Source organism: Saccopteryx leptura, chromosome 3, assembly GCF_036850995.1.
Source record: "Saccopteryx leptura isolate mSacLep1 chromosome 3, mSacLep1_pri_phased_curated, whole genome shotgun sequence".
Lineage (NCBI taxonomy): Eukaryota > Metazoa > Chordata > Mammalia > Chiroptera > Emballonuridae > Saccopteryx > Saccopteryx leptura.
The window spans coordinates 128,469,654-128,491,414 of record NC_089505.1 but is presented as its reverse complement, the minus strand read 5'-3'; the positions used below and the strand labels follow the sequence as shown (position 1 = coordinate 128,491,414).

The 21,761-nt window shown below is 48.7% G+C and overlaps 1 protein-coding gene across 3 annotated transcripts in view; it reads right to left on the bottom strand.

The window, feature by feature from the left end:
* ACOT11 (acyl-CoA thioesterase 11) overlaps positions 1-16,558 on the bottom strand; it is a 56,618-nt gene extending 40,060 nt beyond the window's left edge. The window contains exons 1-2 of one of the 3 annotated variants that reach the window (XM_066376372.1): positions 16,240-16,351; positions 12,620-12,693 (exon numbers count right to left, since the gene is read on the bottom strand). Coding sequence is in view for 1 of the 3 variants with exons in the window: in XM_066376371.1 (XP_066232468.1) it covers positions 11,035-11,067 (33 nt within the window). In the remaining 2 variants the exon portion in view is untranslated. Of the gene's footprint in view, positions 1-11,034; positions 11,163-12,619; positions 12,694-16,239 lie in introns of those variants that run through there. The other 2 variants (XM_066376375.1, XM_066376371.1) reach the window with 2 other exon arrangements.
* Positions 16,559-21,761: the final 5,203 nt, after the last annotated feature.

Below are 21,761 nucleotides of genomic sequence, written 5' to 3'. Positions count from 1 at the left end.
TATACAGATGATATATTGTAAAACTGTACACCTAAAACCTGTATGATTAGCCAATGTCACCCCAATAAATCCAATTAAAAAAATAAATAAATAACAAAACATTGACCCTTTTTTAAACTCCTATTCATTCTTTCAAGGTGCAGAGACTAAAACATTGAACAAGACACACTCTTCTTTCATGGATAGACAATAAACAAATAAAGGAACAAGATCATTTAAGGAGTGAAAAGTGCTATTAAAAACAAACAAACAGCCCTGGCCGGTTGGCTCAGTGGTAGAGCGTCGGCCTGGTGTGCTGGAGTCTCGGGCTCGATTCCCGGACAGGGCACACAGGAGAAGCGCCCATCTGCTTCTCCACCCTTTCCCCTCTCCTTCCTCTCTGTCTCTCTCTTCCCCTCCCGCAGCCAAGGCTCCATTGGAGCAAAGTTGGCCCCGGCACTGAGGATGGCTCTGTGGCCTCTGCCTCAGGCTCTAGAATGGCTCTGATTGCGGCAGAGCGACGCCCCAGATGCGCAGAGCATCGCCCCCTGGTAGGCATGCCAGGTGGATCCCGGTCTGGTGCATGCGGGAGTCTGTCTGACTGCCTCCCTATTTCCAACTTCAGAAAAATAAATTAAAGAAAAATACAAAAAACAAAAAACAGCAGGCCTGGTCCTGGTAGCTGCTTGTTCAGAGTGTCATCCTGATACGCCATGGTACTAGTTCAATCCCTGGTCAGGGCACATACAAAAAGCAACAAATGAATGCACAACTAAGTGGAACAATAGATCAATGTTTCTCTCTTTCTCCCTTTCTAAAATCAATAAATAAATTAAAAAAAAATTTTTTTAAATAGCAGATATGATAACGAGAGAAGGTGATGGATGGGGAGGAGCTAATTGAGGTTGGGTAATCAAAGAGACTTCATGGACAGGACCTGAATGAATGACAAGAAGGAGTGATTTTGCAAGGCTCTGGGGGCACAGGGTCCGGGCAAGGAAAAAGAGGGTGTAAAGATCCAAAGGAGGGATGGGACAGGCTTGGAAGGGTGGCCAGAGTGGCAGGAGCAGTCAGAGAGGGTGGCCAGGTAGGAAATGCAGTCAGGGGAGCAGACAGGGCCCTTGTCACCGAGGCCTTGTAGGTTCCGGTGGAGTCAGGTTTTACTCCAAGTGTGATGGGAAGAGCTGAAAGCTCTAAGTGGGGAGGGAGGTGATTTGATTGGCATTTTAAGATCACTCTACTGTTGTCTGGAGGTGAATTAGAGGGTGAGAGAAAAAAGATAGGGAGACTCCTCAGTGGGACACTGCAGTCCAGGGAGAGGTGATGGAGCTTGGGCTGGGCTAGTAACACTAGAGATGCAGAGAGATGATGGCCCGAGGGAGTATTTGGGAGGTGGAGCCAGCGCAACTTGCTGATGGATCCCACAGGCTCGCACCGGAGAGAAAGGGAGGATGCAGGGAGGACCCAGACTTTGGACACATGACTGGTGAGTGGTGATGCTGGTTACTGAATTAGGGGAGACTGGGAAGAAATAAGTAGGGGATAGAATCAAGAATTTTTGAGATCTTGCCAAACCAGGCAGTGGCACAGTGGATAAAGTGTTCACCTGGTAAGCTGAGGATCCAGGTTCGAAACCCCGAGGTCACCGGCTTGAGCACAGCATCACCAACTTGAGCATGCGATCATATACATGACCACATGGTCTCTGGTTAGAGCCCAGAGGTCGCTGGCTTGAGCCCAAGGTCACTGGCTTGAGCGAAGGGTCCCTGACTCAGCTGAAGCTTCCCAGTCAAGGCACATATGAGAAAGCAATCAATGAACAACTAAGGATCTGCCACAAAGAATTGGTGCTTCTCATCTCTCTCCCTTCCTGTCTCTCTGTCCCAGCCTGTCCCTGTTTTTCTCTCTCCTGATGGAAGGAAGGAAGGAAGGAAGGAAGGAAGGAAGGAAGGAAGGAAGGAAGGAAGGAAGGAAGGAAGGAAGGAAGGAAGGAAGGAAGGAAGGAAGGAAGAAAAAAGGAAAAAGAATTTTTTTTTTTTACAGAGACAGAGAGAGTCAGAGAGAAGGATAGACAGACAGGAACGGAGAGATGAGAAGCATCAATCATTAGTTTTTTGTTGCGCGTTGCAACACCTTAATTGTTCATTGATTGCATTGCAACACCTTAATTGTTCATTGATTGCTTTCTCATATGTGCTTTGACCCCGGGCCTTCAGCAGACCAAGTAACCCCTTGCTCGAGCCAGCAACCTTAGGCTCAAGCTGGTGAGCTTTTACTCAAACCAGATGAGCCTTGGCTCAAGCTGGCAACCTTGGGGTCTCAAACCTGGGTCTTCCGCATCCCAGTCCGATGCTCTATCCACTGCGCCACCGCCCGGTCAGGCAGAAAAAAGAATTTTTGAGATCCTATTAAACATACAGAGATGCCAAGGAGGTGACCATCTGAATGTTCAAGTTTGGAGGTTACTGGTGAAGAGGCTAAATCTGGAATATGAGAGTATGTGGACATTTAAGATCTGTCAGACTCTGCACCCTTGTGGTCAGTCAGATATGGCTGTCAATTCTTTGTTACTCTTCCCTTTGATGGGTTGAGTCTAATTCCCTCCCCTTGAATTTACGTCACTGGTTGCGATATTTCAACTGGTGACTTCTGAGACTAGATCACAAGAAGCTGGCAGCTTCCACCCAGGCCTCCTGGAATTCTTGCTCTAGTGGAGCCAGATGCCAGGTGGTAAGTCTGACCACCCTGAGACCGTCATATAATAAAAGCTTCATACTGGTGCTGGGAATGACAGTTGGGACAGCTAGTCTCAACCTTCCAGCCATGCCAACTAGCCAGATGCCAATGATGCCATCCTGAACTCCCCAGTCTAACCCATCTACCAGCTGAATACCACCAGGTTATCTTCTATGGAGAAATATCCATCAATACCACATAGAGCAGAAGAGTCACCCAGCGAAGCCGTGCCCAAATTCCTGACAAATAGAATCTCAAGATATAATAAAATGGTTTTCTTGTTTTAAGCCACTAAGTTTTGGGGTAGTCTGTCACACAGCCATAGTAACTAGAACAGATGTCACCTAAAAAGAGAGCGAAGACAGAGCTATTTAGTGGTAGGATGGGAGGATGAACCTGCAAAGGAGACTGAGAAGGAACACTGGGCAAGGTGGGGAAGATACCATTCCCAGAGGGAGATCCAATCGCCAGCCCCATGGGACTTCTAAGACAGAGCTGGGCACTCTGGAGACAACTCCATGGGTTGCCCCTGGCTCCCCTGACTTCCAGGTGATATGGAGAAAAACTGGAAGGGGGTGGTCTCTGACCAGCCCCTCCCACCTGGGCAGCATCCCCACCATCATCATCCCACCACAGTCTATCCAGCTTTCTGTCTGCCTAGCTGAGAACAACCTGATGCAGTGAGACACACCTTCTCTTAGCCTGGCTGCCCGGAAGCTCTCTTTTTATCTTCAAAAGCAAGGAGGGGCGGGCGGGGACTAGGTAAACTCAGAGTCTCAGGAAGCAGGCCCTCAGGGTGAGGCAAAGGATGCCAGAAAGCAATTCTGTGCTTGCCTGCCCCCTTCCCACTTTCTTCAAGGGATGGTCACTCCTCTGGACCCTAAGTCTTTTCATCCTTGGGCCCCTTCCTCTCTGCGGGTCCCCTTTCCCGCATAGCCTACTGCTCTCAAGGGCTGGAAGCACACCATTCAATCTCTTAAAATTCATCTTCTCTGTGTAACTGGCAGCATGGAGTGAACCTGCTTGGCACAAAACAGACTCAAGTGACAGGGACCATTGTTACCCCCGAGTCCCCATATTACAGATAAGGAAACTGAGGCTGGGAAAGGAGTCGCTGCTACCCACTAGCAAGAGTCAGCCAGAGTCTTCTGACTCCAGACCTCCATCTGCCCCTCCCACAGCTCATGGGCCGTAGAGAAGAAGGAGAGCTGGGGAGTCTCTCCACACCCTCCCCAAGGAATCAAAAGGAAATGGAGACCCACCTGTTCAGCTCAGCCCTGGAGGGTGCTGGAAACCTGAGGCTACTGAAGGGAGGCCCAAGGGCCACTCCCCTTCCAACCTCTGACCAGTTTCCAGGCCTGGAAGCAGGACCACACCCCCAGGGCGGATCACAGCCTGTTCTAGAGGTCACAAATAGGACAATGCCAAGGAGTGGAGAGCTCGGGGGTTTGGCAGCGGCAGCGCCACCCACAGCGGGCATCCCATCCTGAGTGATGGGCCACAGGGGAGGTGTGGCCAGCCAGCCCGCTGACTCTGGGCTTTTGAACAACCAGATGAGGTAGAGCTTGTACACTAGCTTCCTAGATGTAAAGTGGGTACACAAGTGAGGAGGTAAGAAACTCCCTGAGGACAGGGGGCAGGTCCCGTGTCTCTGTAGTCTCAGTGTCTCATGACAAATTTTTCCAGATTTATTGAGATATAATTGACAAATAAAAATTATATGAATTATGTAGGTTACACAGTGTGATGTTTTGGTATACATATTCATTGTGAAATGATTACCACAATCAAGAGATGCTTAATACTTAATATCTACAGACAATTAATTAACTAATGTCTGGTTTGCTGAGGGTAAATTATTACTATTTAAGAAGCCCCCAGACAGGATGTACACATTACATGGACAAGGGGGCCAGGAAGGGACTGTTCAAGGCATCACCGCCAAATGCTCTGCCCATTCCTTATGGAGTGAGCTCTTCCCCACATCTTCCATATGGCTGCCCCTGCCTGGGGCCTGGGAAGCTCCTTTAGGGAGCTGGCCTGCCCCCAAGGCTATGAGGGCCACTCTGGGCCTCCCTCTGTCACAACCTGGCCACACTGTGCTATCATCACTAGTTTGTTCCTCTTTCTGTCTCTCCATCAGTGTGGGGGCACCTGAGGACAGGTCCAGTGTGACTCATCCCTGTGTCCCCAAAGCACCGGACTCTAGTCCTTTGCATCATTGCCCTGATGCCACCTCCTACCCGCAAGGAAGCTGCTCCTGGGGAATAGCAGGAGCACGAGGTCCACAGCCAAGGAGCTGGCAGAGGGCCCCGCCACCAGCACCATGTGTCCCCAGAGCCACAGGACAGAGCAGGCACAAGGCAGCACTGTCAGTTCACCGCTCAGCCAGGTCGGCCAAGGACAAGAAGAGCCACAGCACCAGCTCCCCGCCCAGCTGCAGCTTGGGGTCAGACAAGACTTAGAATTCTCTAACTAGCTCGACGATTCAATGTCAGAGCCATGGTTTTCTTATCTGTAAAGCCAAATGAATACCAGCAGCCTGGCAGAGCAGCTGGGAAGTCTAAATATGCCTGACACTTACAGGTACGCCACAGGAGCTAGCTTTACCATCTCATCTGACCACCTAATCCTGTTAGCCGCCCACTGAGGAAACTGACATCCAAATGAGATGAAAAGAGCCAAAACTGACTATAGCTAATGATGTGCAGGTTCTACAGTCCTCCAAGGTCTTCATCTCACCAACTATCCAGCAAGATCTGCAGGAAGACCTGGTTCACAGATGAGGAAACTGAGTCCCACAGGAGTGAAGTGAGTTCGTATCTCCAAGGCAGGTCACTGGACTCTGACACAGTGGGCGCAGTGGTGAGCTGCCAACCAGAGGTGCCGGGGATGCCAGCTCGGCCCCAGCTGGATCAGGCACAGGTGGAGGGCAGTGGAGCAGCCTCCCTGGACCCTGTTGTGTGTGAAGTGGGGAAGGTGGGCACCCCTGGAGCTGCACTGTCAGTGTGTGAAGGTGGGCCGAGCAGGCTAGGATGGTGGGGTAGGTCTGAGTGTGAAAGACCCTGAGACCATGTTCCTGGGTGCACAGAGGCTCTGGGTGCCTGCCTGGTCAAGACAGGGGTGGGAAAAGGGTCCCAGACTCACAGGTAGAGGTCCTGAGTCCCTCACCAGCTGGATGAGCCCAGGCACATCATCTCACCTCTTGGTGCCTCCTCTGTACCGGATGGCTGATCCTGTCAGTTCACCACTCAGGTGGTTCTGACATTGAATCGTCGAGCTAGTTAGAGAATTCTAAGTCTTGTCTGACCCCAAGCTGCAGCTGGGCGGGGAGCTGGTGCTGTGGCTCTTCTTGTCCTTGGCCGACCTGGCTGAGTGGTGGTTCCACACCTACCTATTGTGAGGGGTCAGGGGTGGATGGGAAGACAGCTGGGACCTTCAGTGTGCTGGCCATTCAGAGGAGAGGAATCATGATGATGTGCTTCCCTGCATACCTTGGCACCAAGCCTGGGGGCCCAGAGAGTCCCCAAGGAGTGCACAGTCTGGTGGGCAGGACTATACAACCCAGGGCATTCCAAACCCCTAACCCAGCCTACAGGGCCCAGACTCCCAGCCTGCTGCACACGGCAGCCATGTCTCAGCCCCTCCAACTGCTCTGTCCTCGCTCACTCCACTCCGACCCACTCTGGCCTCACTCAGCAGCTCAGACACACCAAGCTCGCCCACCTCGGAGCCTGCACATGAATGTTCTTTCCCCAGTTCCTCACAGCTGCCTCCTTCTCAGCTGCTAGGTGTCCACTCAGTTACCACCTGCTCAGAGAGCTCTCCCATGCCCTCTCTCATTACTCTCTAACTCTTCTCTGTTCTCCAGACAGCCTGAGTTTAATCTTAGCAGTGCCACTTACTACCTTTGTGGTCTTGGGCAAGTTACTTAACCTCTCTGTCTCTATTTCATCTTTAATACGGACGCAATACCATTATCTACTTCAGAGTTGTTATAAGGATTATCTGCGTCCATGCATGCTTGGCACATAGCTAGCACTTAAATGACATTCACTCCTACTGTTCTATTCACAGCTTTCAGCACAGATTTCCTTGTGTATTTCCTTGACAACTTTTTCACTGGGTCTCCCTCATTAGCTGTCAGCTCCACACAACAGTCTGAGTTCATCCCAGTGTACTCAGCACCTGACACATGCTAATCCTGTGGAGGGAACAAATGAAGTCAGGAAAACATCCTGAAGAAATGCCATTAACTCTGGTACCAGGCAAGATGGGAACTGGAAGGGAAATGATGGCCACGCTGGGTTTCAAATAATAAAGAAGAGTCCTCCGGGACAGGCTAAGAACACTAATGGTGTCTGCCCATGGCTGAGACTGGGGTTCAAATGTGGCTCCTCAGTAGTCTGAAGCTATTGAAGAAGTCCACATTGGTTTTTTTTAATAATTTTTTTAATTTAAATTTTTTATTTTAAAGAGAGAGAGGAAAGAAGAAAGAGACAGAAAGATCAATTTGTTGTTCTACTTTTTTATACATTCATTTGTTGATTCTTGTATGTGCCCTTACCAGGGATGGAACCCACAGTCTTGGTGTATCAGACCAACACTCTAACCAACTGAGATACCCAGGCAGGGCTCTAAGTGTCCGAGTCTTGCCTCTTCCTCCAGGAAGCCTTCTGGGACCACTTCAGCCCATTATGAGCTCCCATTATCACTCAATCATCAAATAGTTTTTATACTCCCACATATGATAGGCCCATCATTTTATGCCTACAGGTCTCCCTTCCAGCACCACACAGTGGAGTCCTTGGTCAGATGACCCCTGCCTTTCATTGTCAGGACCAACCTAAAGGTGATGCACAAACCCTTCATAAACCTCCAGATCCCTAAGATGTCAAGGCTGGTGAGGACCTCAGGGACACCCAGATATGGGGAACACCTGGCCCAAGGTTACATGTGAGCAATGAAGTGAAGATAAAATTCTAATTCAGGGTGATCAAATGTTGTGCTCTAAAGCTCCCCACATTAAAGCTGGACCCCTAATGAGGCTGGGGCTTTGGGCTGGGAAGCACACCTCCGCTGTCCTCATGTTCAAGGTGAAGCAGTGGGTCACCAAAGGGGTGGGGAGCAGCATGAAGGTCTCTGGGTTCACATCAGCTGCAATACCTGGGCACAGGGCTTCTCAGGGGAACTGGGACGAACAGCTCCACCCCCCTTTCCAGAGTAAATAAAGTTCCTGGGCCCACTGGGGGCTGACAGAACCAGGCTGGACTAGGGCTAAGCAGAGACACCCAGCCTCCCACTGATTTGTCAGTGGGTCCCCACCAGCCCAGGGGTGTGAAACTCAGGGCCCAGTGCAGACTGGCCCTTGGATGTGAGAAGGAGAAGGGTCTCCACTGGGAGGGGCAGGACGGGGGACCCTCCCAGCACCACTGGGCAGGTGCCCTGTGCTCCCCACAGCCCCTGCCCCCGCTTGGCAGCAGACTCACCACCTTGTCCGTTCTCACTCCCTCTGTCACTCACTCACACATGCAGAGTGCTTGCTGGGTACCCAGTGGTGGGTAAGAGCCAGAACACTCCAACTCCAAAATGCCCACTCTCTGCAGAGCCACAGGATACAGACAAGGGTCCCCAATCCTGTGACACTGCCCCCTTTCTGTTCCCAGTTTAACATGGCCTTCTTTAGGTGGGTGGGATTTTTTGGTTTGCTTGTTTTTCACTAAAAAAAGGCTTTGGTAACAGCCTAGAAAACAATCCCCAACTCTACTGTATTCATGGGGAATTGGGAATTCAGGGGGGAATAAGGGGAGTCCAAGCAGAGCTGCCATGCAGGCAGTGGTCCAAAGGTGGCAATCCAGAACAGTGCTCTCGGCCAGCATGAGGTCACCAGTGTCACCTTGCGGGCCCAAACTGCATGCCCCACGCCCATCTCCACTCTCAGACTCAGTGGGAGCGAGGGACAGTGCAGGGAAGAGAAACTCCAGCTGGGCTCGAGTCTGGACATGGGGGTTGGAATCCCACTCTGGGCATCTATCAGGCTGAACCTCAGGCTCCTTAAGAACTCAAACTCTGAGCCAAATTTGAGTTCGTGTTCAAATCTCGGCTCTGCCACGTCCTCCCAGTGTGACCCTGAGCAAGTCACTCATTCTCTGAGCTCCACTTTCCTCATTTGGAATATAGGGATGATAGCTCTACCTACCTCCCAGAGAACTGAGGGGGTTAATATATGCATGCTCTGATGCTCTGGTGCCTAGCATAGTCAGTGCAATGTAAGGAATTGAGCTAGAAGATATTGCTGCCTGACCAGGTGGTGGCGAAGTGGATAGAGCGTCAGACTGGGACACAGAGGACCCAGGTTCAAAACCCCAGAGGTTGCCAGCTTGAGCGCAGGCTCACCAGCTTGAGCACGGGGTCTCTGGCTTGAATGTAGGATCATAGACATGACCCCATGGTCGCTGGCTTGAGCCCAAAGGTTGCTGGCTTGACGCCTAAGGTCACTGGGTTGAGCCCAAGGTTGCTGGCTTGAGCAAGGGGTCACTCACTCTGCTATAGCCCCCCGGTCAAGGCACATATGAGAAAGCAATCAATGAACAACTAAGGAGCCGCAACGAAGAATTGATGCTTCTCATCTCTCTCCCTTCCTGTCTGTCCCTATCTGTCCCTCTGTCTCTCTCTCTGTCTCTGTTGCAAAAAAAATATTGCTACCTCTGTAAAATGGCCACAGTGGTATGCCCTCCCCTATTGCCTTCTCCCAGTTTCTGATGAGAATCATAGGAAAGAGTCAGATCAGTGGGAGAAGAGTTAAAGATGAACAGACATAAGAGACAGAGGTGCTCTCTGCCCTGTGTTCAAGGAACAGGAGTAAGACACCCTGCTGCTCAGATACCACCCTTGGCCTTGCTGTGAAGTTGTCTGTGCCCTTCTACTCATTAAACATTCGCTGGGGCTCTGGCTCTGCCCAACACTGCACTGGGCACACCAAGAGCATCCCTGGGGAACTCACTGGCTAGTGGAAGAGATACACATACAAGTCCACCACACAATCTGGGTGAGAAGGGACAAAGAGGCTTGCTGTGCTGAGAGAAATCTGGGAAGGCTTTCCAGAGGAGGGAGCATCTGAGCTGAGATCTGAGGGCTGAGACATACCTTTCCAGAGAAACAAGTTAGTAGGGTGCAAGAGGAGGCTGTCACTCCAGCAGAAGCATAGTATGTACAACAGCACAAGGAGAGAACAAAGTTGGTACACTGAGGCAGTGGCGAGCAGAGCAGGATGGCTGCCATACTGGACGCAGAGGGGAGGGCAAGATGAAATGAGGAGGGAGAGGTGGGCAGAGCAGACCACCAAAATACGTTCGTGTCAAGTAAGCAATGTGAACATTATACTGACAGCAGCCATCTGAGAAGGTGAGGAATAACGGCGTTTACCTTTTAGAAGCATCCCTCCAGTGGAAGGTGGATTGGAAGGGGCTGGATATGGGACAGGGGAACAGGTGGGGAGAGGGTACAGTGAGTCTGAGCTGAGTGGCAGTCAGGGAGATGGAGGGAGGAGATGGGTAAGAGACTTCATTATTTGCCCCTTCCCCTTTTAAAAAGGCTTTTCCTGGAAACATCCTCTGAGGCCACCCACTGTACACCCAGCACAACCTCTGCCGGTGTGTCCCAAACCCTTCTCTGTTCACAAGATCAAAAGCCCACTGAGCACGTGGGTCTGTCTCGTGCCTCTGCATCTAATCTCAGCTCCAAAGTCCCTGTGAAGGGGTCCCAGGGAAACATTCTCTGCAAGGTCACCTTGCAGGCTGGTAGAAACAGCCTTCTCTTGGTCCTGCACTTGCTCTCCCAAGAGGTTACTGTTCCCGAGAACCCTGGCTTCAACCTGTTGCCCTGGTCTACACACCCCAAGCCCTGTAATGTCTATCAGCTCCGTGGCCTTTGAGCCCTGAACTCTAAGAGTTAAACACCACACAGACATGGAGCTCCGGAGTCCTGTGGAAACACACGCAGACCTCTGCTGAAGAAAGAAACACACTCCCCGGAATAGAATTCCTGACACAAAGAACTTGTGGAAGATGATTGCACTCACCACAACCTGCCCTCGGGGAGCTAACAGCCCTTGGGGCTTGTTTGGGGATTGTTGCTGATAAACCAGCCCAGGGGTCCTAAGATTTCTCCTTCCAAAAGAGAGTTAGAAAATGGCCCATGGAAAATGAGAGAGGAGATGTAGAACTTCTGACTGAAAATGGAAACTTTAATTCTCTATTGGGATCCCCAGATCCTCCCCTTCGTTTTGCCTCCAGTCCGCCCCCGGTACACCCTCCATACCCTTCGCAGATGATTCCCAACGTTCTGCATCATGGTGGCTGAGACCCCGCTGGCTGGTTGCACGATGGCAGCACCCTCCTAGAGACGGGAGTCACCTGAGCGACAGCCAGGCTCCAGCTCCATATGAAAGCCTGTTGGCAATCTCCTCCAGCTCCTCCCCCTCAGCTCCCGCCCCTGTGCGCCCAGGTCCAAGCCTCCACTCAGACTGCCCTCTGCCCCCCCTTCTCTGAGCCCCGCACAGCAGCTCTGAGCCTGCCTGGTGGAGAGGAAGGAGAGAGGCTGCCAGCTGGGGCATACCCGTGCCCACCCACTGGGCTCCTAGCCAGACACTCACTTCACTTCCAGCAGCAGCCAAACTTAGTCACCCCCATTTTCAGCCCCTGACACCCTCCCCACAGGGTCTCTTGACTCTGGGGTCACTCCCAGGGGGCAGGAGCCTCCAGATCCCCAGCCCCAGTCAGACGGGTAAACTGGGCAACAGGTTTCCATGTGTGCACAGGGGATCTGGTCGGAGATGGCAGGAGGCCAGGGAGCTGCCAGCAGCGTCCCAGACAGACTCTAGACCCACCTGCTAGGACTCTTCACCCTTTGAAGTGGCAGTCCCCCGCCCCACTGCTCCAGGCTGCTGGCATCCAGCAGCTGCTGGTCAGGGATAGGGCACTTCCTTCACTGCCTTAAAATAGGTGGTGTGATTTTTCTATAAGTGGCACCTGCCAAATCCTACCTGATTGGCTCCACAGGACTCAGCCCCTGGGCACCCTTCCTAGCCCCTCTGTAGCCACTACCAAATGACAGACCACTGGGATTTCCCCTTCTCCCTCTCACTGCTGCAAGAGGCTTAATGAGGAGGCCTGGCACTCGTGCGGGACTTCTTACGACAGGGCAATAAAATCAAGTGTGGTGGTTAAGGGAGGAAGGGGGTGGCAGTCTAGGCAGGGGAGTCAGACAGACAAGCGGATCAGCACTGATAGTGAACTCCTTACAATCACTGAGCAACTACTGTGTGCCAGGCCTCACTATGGTCCTCATTCCAGCCCCACCAGTAGGTCCCTTGGGGAAGATAGGTGAGGTGCTTCAGGGGGCATAGCGTTTGAGTACGGAGCTGTGCTGGCACAGAGGTCAGCCTGATTCTGAGGCCTTTGCCCTTTCCTCTGCCCCTCATTGCCTCTATTACACTCACCACAAATCTAATACAGTCTCCCCCTGGGCCTATGGCAGCTGGGTCTGAGCCTGGTTCTTTCACATAGCACACTGTGTCATCCTGGGCATGCTCCCTCCTCTCTCTGAGCCGCCCTGCTCTAGGAGCCAAAGGCCCCAATGTCCATCCCTATGAGGTCAGGCCTTGCCTTTCAATTGCTTATGGTCTGTCAGCAGTTTAGTGTCTACAAATGAGAAATTAGAGTCATACCTTAAAGACCACACGATGGTCCAAGGATGGCACTGAGGGTTGGGGCAAGCCAGGAAGCTTCCTGAAGGAGGTTGTACTAGGGCTTACCTGAAGATTGAATGGGTTTGGATAGGCTGAGAGGAGGGTGAGGGGGAAGAAAGAGAACAGGATGCTATCACAAGCAGTGGGGGCCCTCACCTTGCAGAAAGAAGCTGGTATGTGTTGAGGAGGGCCTCACATGCCAGGCAAAGGGTCCAGGCATCAGGAAGCCTCTGAGAATGAAAAATATGCTCAATGTAATAAAAAAAAAGTCATGTGAGGTGAACAGAACAAGTGTCATGAGACTGCCCTGGACTGGGAAGAAAACCATCCCAGAAAGGGGACAGCTCGTATCACTCAACCTCACCGGATTCTGGAAGGCAACATGACAATCTTAGGGATCTCACTATGCAGGTGAAGGAATCAAAGAGGATAGGGTTGGGGACCAGAGAGCTTCTCTCCAGAGATCTTAATATCTCAGACTCACTGGACTCAGTCCAGTCCCCTCACCTTACAGATGGATACATTAAGGTCCATAAATGAAAAGTGAGCCCCCCTCCCACAAAGTCACACAGTGAGGAAAGTCATCTAGAATCACCACTCCTGACCTCAGTCTAGAGCCCTACCCACCCCATCCCACAACAAGGCATAAAATAAGGAAGGCTTCAGTTAGACTTATGAGAAGATGTCCAGCAAGGTTCAATCAGTATTATTTTCAGGAACAAGCAACAGAGGGCTAGATCTTTCTGTAGAGGCCCCTCCAACCCACAAAGTTCTCTCTCCTCTCTGCTATTTATTACAGAACTGACTCCTGTGTCTCTTCAGCAGTTCTGTTCAGGATGTTACTCCAGGGCATATTTCCATGGATATCTGCCTCCCCTTTCCAACTCACGTAGGAGTCCCGTCCTATTCACCCCCAGACCAGGCCCCTAAATGCAGGAAACATGAAACACAGCTGCAAGACTCACCATCCTGGAAAGGCAGATGGAGGTATTAAGTGATAGCTAGGTCAGTGGTTCTCAAACTCCAGTCTCCATCAGAATCACTCAGAGGGCTTGTTAAAATACAGATTGCTTGCCAACACAAAATTTTTTTAAAAAACTATACAGATTGTTGGGCTCCATCTCCAGTAGAGCTGCAATAAAACCTGATAATTTGCATTTCTAACAAGATCAAGGGCTATGGATTTTGCTGGTTCAGGGACCATACTTTCAGACTCAAAAATAGGTCAGTGAATAGGTCAGCCCTCCCTTTTTACGGAGATTTTAAAGGCAGCTCTTGCCAGAATATTCCCTGTCATCACTGTCATGACTGTCACTGTCATTATAACCCTTCTCACATGCCCAGCACTGTGCAAGCACTTCATGTACTTTACCAGCTTTGGGCCCTGCCCTAAGGGGAAGGTACAGCCTATGATTATTCTCTTACAGAAGAGAAAACGAAGGCAAAGAGCCATTTGTCCAAAGTCACACAGTTGATAAGAGTTAATAGCAGGATTTGAACCCTGATCTAAGCCTGGAACCCACAAGTTCAACCACCACTCTACACAACCTGCTTAGAGCTTAAGCTGGTCAACAAATGCAGTCTAGAGGTTCCCAAATCCAGTAGGTTCATTTATGGTGTGGGATGGGCTTATGGTGCACTCAGCCCAGAGGCCTGGTCCTTGAGTGGGTTCCCTGGGTGTCCCACATTTTCAGAAAGTCTGCCTCTGAAGCTCTGTGAGCACAGAGTGTTTCCTCCCACAAACACATCTTTTCCCAAATTAAGTCCTCCATCTGGCCCCACCAGTGGGGCCTTTCTAGCTGAAGGAAAAATGTCTGCATTAATTCTTCAGATCTACATCCCAGATTTACCTCCCCACTCAGTGACAAAGCATAATGAAATAATCTTCATCTTTATTCTACAGTGATACTGTGGGGTGACTGACAGGCACTGGTCTGTCTCCCCCCCATCAGACTGGGAATTCATGAGGGCAGAGGTCTCTTCTGAGCCTTAGTTCTCAGCATAGGGTCTTCTCAGAGCAAGGATTTAGTGACTAAGTCATGGTAGGAAGAAAGGAAGGAATGAAGGAACGAAGAGAAGGAGGGAGGGAGGGAGGGAGGAAGGAAGGAAGGAAGGGAGGAAGGAAGGAAGGAAGGAAGGAAGGAAGGAAGGAAGGAAGGAAGGAAGAAGGGAGGCAGGACAGAAGGTAGGAAGGAAGAAAGGAGGAATAGGAGCAAATGAGGGAATGAATGAGTGAATAAATAACCAAACTTTCAGGAATTCTCTCTGCTGGGCCTTTTAGTCTTCCCAGATAGGATCACAGACTTTCTAGGTAAGAGGGGACCTCTGACATCATCCACTGCAGCTCCCACTTTCAGCACTTTCCTAGCTGAACCCATCCATGGGCCAGAAGTTGCTCTCCACCTCCAAACACAACCCTAGTACCCAACCTCCACTTACATACCTCCAAGATTGAAGAGTTCACTCCAGCTAAGGCTGCCTGAACAATTGAAGAGCTCTAATAGCCAGAAGGATCTTGCCGTCAGCCCATGACCCTGGCTCTAGGTCGCCCAGAACGAAGCTGCTCCCCTAGTCTGTGACATTGGCAGAGATGTGGGAGCACATGTCCTGTCCTTTGCCTGGCCCTGGCCTCCCTGCTCAGACTTCTAATGCTCTCAAGCCATGAACAGAACTTCCCACTGGTGCGTCACACCTAGAGTTTCCTCTGCTCCTGTTGTTCCCTCCACTCTGATGCCCTCTGATAACTCTGCATCCAAACCCTGCCCTCCATCAAGTCCCAGCTCAAATGGTACCACCTCCAGGAAGTCTTCTGGGCCCCTCTTAAGTGGAAATTATATTTTCCTCCTCTGGATCCTCAATCTCCACACACAAACACATACTTCACAGCCCTTATTGCTCTCTCATGCTGATTTTTCTCTTAAATTGGGCTAATTTATTCTAATTTCTCCTTCCTGATCTTGTGCAAGCTGGCAGTTGGAATGGTGTTGATTCATCAGAGAGAACATCCTGCTCCTTCCCACCAAACACTCAGAACTTGATCATAGTAGATGTTCAATGTCCAAAGAATGAGTGAGTAATTGAATGGGAAAGAACAAGGGAATATGTGAGTGAATGAAAATAAATACATGTGTAAATGAATGATTGAATGAATGAATGAACCAACCAACCAACCAACCAATGCAAGAATGTTGTCTGTCATCCTATCCTATTCTTTAAGCTAAAGACTCCCAGTTCCCTCTGGGGCCCCTTTGGGCGTGGCCTGACAAAATGAAGGAAGTTGTAGGGTAAATGAGTAGGAGGACAGGGGGCAGAAACAAAGGAAGACGCAGTGAATCACCAAGATAGGAAGTAGAGGTGAAATAAACATTGCTTACAACATGGGCTAGTGCTCTCTCTCTCTCTCTCTCTCTCTCTCTCTCTCTCTCTCTCACACACACACACACACACACACACACACACACACCACACACCATGCTCAAGTCAGCAGCGGCTTCTACCCTCTGAACTTTGAGTCTTGTGCCCCTAGGCCCTCCCCAGGGCCAGCTTTCTCCATCCTAGTGAGAGGCCCGCCCATCCCAGCTCAAATCCCAGGTGCTGTCGACCAGCATGCCTAAGCACAAGTGCATCTGGTTTGTCTGGAGCCCAGAACTGGGCTAGAGGCAGATCTGCTAGGGAGGGTGCTGAGACCAAGGAGGAGCGTGCAGCAGGATCCCAGGTAAAGTGGCCCTTCTGAGGCAGGGAGGTGAGGGAGGGGCTGTCAGTGACTGGAACCTTACCCAAGTGGTGGGACACTCTAGACACAATGGCTTGCTGGGCCGAGGCCAGGGGAGCCGAATGGGGATGTCAAAGAAGCCAGTCCACCGGGAGAGGCTCTGAAACAGGCATCCGAGGTCCCAGAGCAGAGTGTAACCGGGGAGGCTGCAGGAGGCTGGAGGGAGGCGCAGGAAGCAGTCGAGAGAGGCACAGTCGGGGCAGCGGGCCAGTTCCTGGAGGTTCCTGCTTCCCTCCCCTCCTCTCGCCTCACTGGAGCGGGTGAGGGGCCCCGGCGGCCGCCGAGCCTGCGGAGCACAAAGGACCAGGGCACCCGGGCTGGCGCCAGACTCCCCGCCCCGCGAGGCAAGCGTCAATCCTAGGCGCCGGGCAAAGGCGGAAACCAGGCTCAAAAGCCTCTCCCTGTTACTGCTAAACCGGCCCCTCACTGTCTTAAAAAGTAACACCTGCTACTCGTTCACAGCTCTACTGAACGCCTACTATGTGTCAAACACTGCTGCTGGATGATGGGATGAGGTTCTGAGCTCGACACACTCTCCTTGCCTTTTTGTGTATAAAATAAAAATGTGCAGTCTGAAAAGAACAAAAGAAAATGGATACCATCTATTATCTCTCTTCACTCAGAGAATCACTGTTGATATTTTGGGGTCTATGCTTCCCGCTGGACTAGAGATAAAAAAAAAAAATGTAGACACACTGATGGAGAGATGGAGGCAGCCCTCCTCCTCCCATGCTGAGTATATAGATATGTGATATGATATGATATGATATATGATATATATACACACACACACACACACACACACACACACACACACACACAATGCAATCAAAAGCATGGAGGAGCTGCCTAGAAAAGTTGCCATAAGTGCTGATGTTTTGGGTGTGGGCTCCTCCGGCAATCTTAGAAGGGAGCTAACAGAGGATGATGGTGGTCCCTGAAAGACATGTATCTGGGGGAAGAGGAGTTTGGCAGAAGAAGTGCATTCCACACCCAGAGGGAGAGTGGGAGGGATCAGTGATTTCAGACACTTCCCAGAGGTTGGCACTTGAACTCATCCTGCCCCAGCACCTCTGGGAAAAAAAGGAGAGGCCAAAGAAGAGAGCTGCCATGATGAGCTCAGCCACACTTGGGGCCCAGTCAGCCTTCCCGTGGGGCCCTCTGGCTATGTAACAAGATGAGGCAGTTCCCCTTGTCACATGGCCTGGGCCATGCTCTCTGAAGACCCTAAGGCTGAGCTCGTTAGGACGCGAATGACAGGGCTGCAGCCTGGGCCTGTCTCTGGCTCAGCTAGCAGCATTAATGCAGGTGCCTCTGCTTAGCAGAGGCTCCAGGTGTCAGCAACCGCAAATGACATCTGAGATTGTTCTCCAAGTGCAGTGAGTCACATTTGAAGACACCCAGAAACATATGAGACAGGTGGACTTTGCAAGGAGGGGAATCCCCACACTGGCAGGGTGGTTATGGCTAGCATAAATCATGAATTAATTATTTTTATTTATTGATTTTTATAGAGAGATGAAGGGAGAGGGAGAGAGAAACATTGATTTTTGTTGTTCCTTTTTTATGCATTCATTGGCTGATTCTGGTATGTGCCCTGACCTCGCATCGAACCCACAACCTTGGAGTATTGAGACAACACTCTTACCAACTAAACTACCCAGCCAGGGCAATCATGAATTAACTTCTTTTTAAGATTTTATTTATTCATTTTAGAGAGAAGAGAGAGAGAGAGAGAGAGAGAGAGAAGGTGGGGAGGAACAGGAAGCATGTACCTTTACCAGACAAGTGTAGGGTTTCGAACTGGCAACCTCAGCGTTCCAGGTCAATGCTTTATCCACTACACCACCACAGGTCAAGGCAACCATGAATTAATTTTAATGTGACACTATTTGTGATCAAATGGTGAATCCTGGAGATATTCAAGGTGTCAAAAAAAAAAACATGTTTATGGCAACATTGTTCACAATAGCGAAGATCTGGAAGTAGCCCAAGTGTCCATCAGTGGACAAGTGGATTAAAAAGCTTTGGTACATATATACTATGGAATACTACTCAGCCATAAGAAATGATGACATCGGACCATTTACAACAACATGAATGGACCTTGATAACATTATACTGAGCGAAATAAGTAAATCAGAAAAAACTAAGAACTGTATGATTCCATACATAGGTGGGACATAAAAATGAGACTCAGAGACATGGACAAGAGCGTGGGGGTTACAGAGGGAGGGGGTTGGGGGAGGGGAGGGGCACAAAGAAAACCAGTTAGAAGGTGACGGAAGACAATTGGACTTTGGGTGATGGGAATGTAGCATAATCAAATGTCAAAATAACTGGAGATGTTTTCTCTGAACATATGTACCCTGATTTATCAATGTCACCCCATTAAAATTAATTTTAAAAAAAGTACTGCTAATGGTGAATAGATGGATAAACCTATGGGGAAATTTTTAATAAACATATTTATTTATATATTTTTAAAAAGATCATATAGGGAACACTGTCTTGTAATCTGATTTTTTTAATCTCAAAAATTATTATGAATATCTTTCCATAATTTTATTGCTCTGTATTATCTTTCCTTATGGATCTACTTGAATTTATTTAACTAATCTCTTTGTTTCTGCTTCTATAGCTTTACTGAGATCATTACATAAATAAACTGCACATCTTTAAAATATACAATTTGATGAGTTTTGTAATATATAATTTTTTTTTGTTGAAAACACAATTTTTTATTTTTCATTATTCTTTAATATGGTCTGAGACCAGCTGGGTGGGTTTTTCTGCTTCATATGGTGTCTATGGGGCTGGAAAATCCAATATCTTTTTTTCTTTTCTTTTTCTTGACATATATTTTAGAAAGCATCACCACAATCAAGTTAATGAACATATTCTTCACCCCCAAATTTCCTATGGCCCTTTGTAATCTCTCCCTTCTGTCCCACACTGCCTCTGCTTCTCCGGGCTAACGAAACAATAATCTGTCACTCTAGATTAGTTTGTATTTTCTAGAATTCTATATAAATGGAATCATATAGTATGTATTCCTTTTTGTTTAGCTTCATTCATTCAGCATAATTATTTGGCAATTCATATATATTGTTTGTTGCACACATCAATAATTTGTTTCTTGTCTGACCAGGCGGGGCACAGTGAATAGAGCGTCGGACTAGGATGCTGAGGACCCAGGTTCGATACCCCGAGGTCGCCAGCTTGAGCGTGGGCTCATCTGGTTTGAGCAAAAGTTCACCAGCTTGGACCCAAGGTTGCTGGCTCGAGCAAGGGGTTACTCAGTCTGCTGAAGGCCCGCGGTCAAGGCACATATGAGAAAGCAATCAATGAACAACTAAGGTGTTGCAATGCACAATGAAAAACTAATGATTGATGCTTCTCATCTCTCCGTTCCTGTCTGTCCCTGTCTATCCCTCTCTCTGACTCTGAAAAAATAATAATAATAATTCGTTTCTTTTTTTTTTTACAGAGACAGAGAGAGTCAGAGACAGACAGGAACAGAGAGAGATGAGAAGCATCAATCATCAGTTTTTCGTTGCGACACCTTAGTTGTTCATTGATTGCTTTCTCATATGTGCCTTGATCGTGGGCCTTCAACAGACCGAGTAACCCTTTGCTCAAGCCAGTGACCTTGGGTCCAAGCTGATGAGCTTTTTGCTCAAACCAGTTGAGCCCGTGCTCAAGCTGGTGACCCCGGGGTCTCGAACCTGGGTCCTTCCGCATCCCAGTCCAAAGCTCTATCCACTGTGCCACCGCCTGGTCAGGCTAATTTGTTTCTTTTTATCACTGAGTAGAATGCTATCTTACTGATATACTGTAATTTGGTTATTCATTCACCTACTGATGGACTTTGGGTTGTTTCTAATTACTGGCTATTGAACAAATAAAGCTGGTATGAACATTCATGTTCAATTTATGTGTGGTCATATACTTTGATATCTCATATGTACATACCTAGGAGTAGAATGGCCAGGTCATAGATGTGTGTTTTTCATTTTTTTAAATTTAATTAATTAATTTATTTTTGAGTGAGAGGAGGGGAGACAGAGAGACAGACTCCTGCGTGCATCACGACTGGGATTCACCCGGCGACCCCCATCTGGGGCTGATGCTCTACCCATCTGGGGCCAATGCTCGCAACCAAGCTATTTTTAGCACCTGAGGTGGAGGCTCCACAGAGCCATCCTCAATGCCTGGGGCCAATGCACTTGAACCAATAAAGTCATAGCTATGGGAGAGGAAGAGGGGGGGAGAGGGAGAGAGAAGGAGGAGGAAGAGGGGTGGAGAAGCAGAAGGTTGCTTCTCCTGAGTGCCCTGACTAGGAATCAAACCTGGTACATTCACATGTCGGGCTCTATCACTGAGCCAAACAGCCAGAGCCTCGTTTTTTCTTTCTTTCTTTCTTTTCTTTGTTTGTTTGAGTCAGACATTTATTGTGCAACTAAACATTGAAATCCTTAAGATGAAGTGGATACTACAATGGCTGCCCTCTCCAGTCTAGGTTTTCTTCCTTCACAGAATTAATGCCTGCACCTGCAGTAAATAATTTTTAGGTGCCTCGTTTTACCAGTGTTTCACATTTTTTAAACTGCCAAAATTTTTCCAAAATGGTATTATCATTTCACATACCCAACTAGTAGTATATAAGAACTCCAGTTCCTTCATAACTTCCCCAGCAGTTGACATGGTCAGTCAGAATTTAATCTTAGTCATTCAATGAATTCACTGTAGTATATCACTGTGGGTTTGATTTCTATTTTCATGTTCATTAATGTTAAGAATCTTTATGTATACTTATTTGCCATGATCTGTGTATTTTTTGTGGTAAAATGTCTATTCAAATCTTTCCTTGTTTCAAAAAAATTGGATTAGTTGTCTTATTATTGAATTCTAAGGGTTCTTTATATATCCAAAATAATTGAAAGCAAGATCTCCAGGACATATTTGTATGTCCGTGTTCATAACAGCATCATCCACAATAGGCAAAAGGTAGAAGTAACCCAAATGTCCACTGACTAATGAATGGATAAACAAAATGTGGTGCATACATACAATGGAATACTACGCAGCCTTAAAAAGTAGGGAAATTCTAGCCCTGCCTTGGCGGCTCATTTGGTTAGAGTGTAGCCTTGATACAGCAAAGTTGTAGGATCGATTCCAGATCAGGGCACATACAGGCACAGATCAATGTTTCTCTCTCCCTCCCCCCTTTCTCTGTTGATAAAATCAATCAATAAATTTTTTATTTTAAAAAAAGTAAAAATTTAAAGGAGCATATACCTTTCTCTTCTCCCTTTTCTTCCCCCCAGCACATTTCTCTTTCTCCTAAACTCCAAGGATCCTTCTTTTGCCTTGTAATTTGTTTCTTTACCTCTGTAACTTTCTAAATAAACTTTCTCTTATACAGAAAAAGCTTTTTAAGGAGGAATATTCTGACACATGCTACAACATGGATGGACATTGAAGATATTATGCTAAGTGAAATAAGCCAGTCACAAAAATACA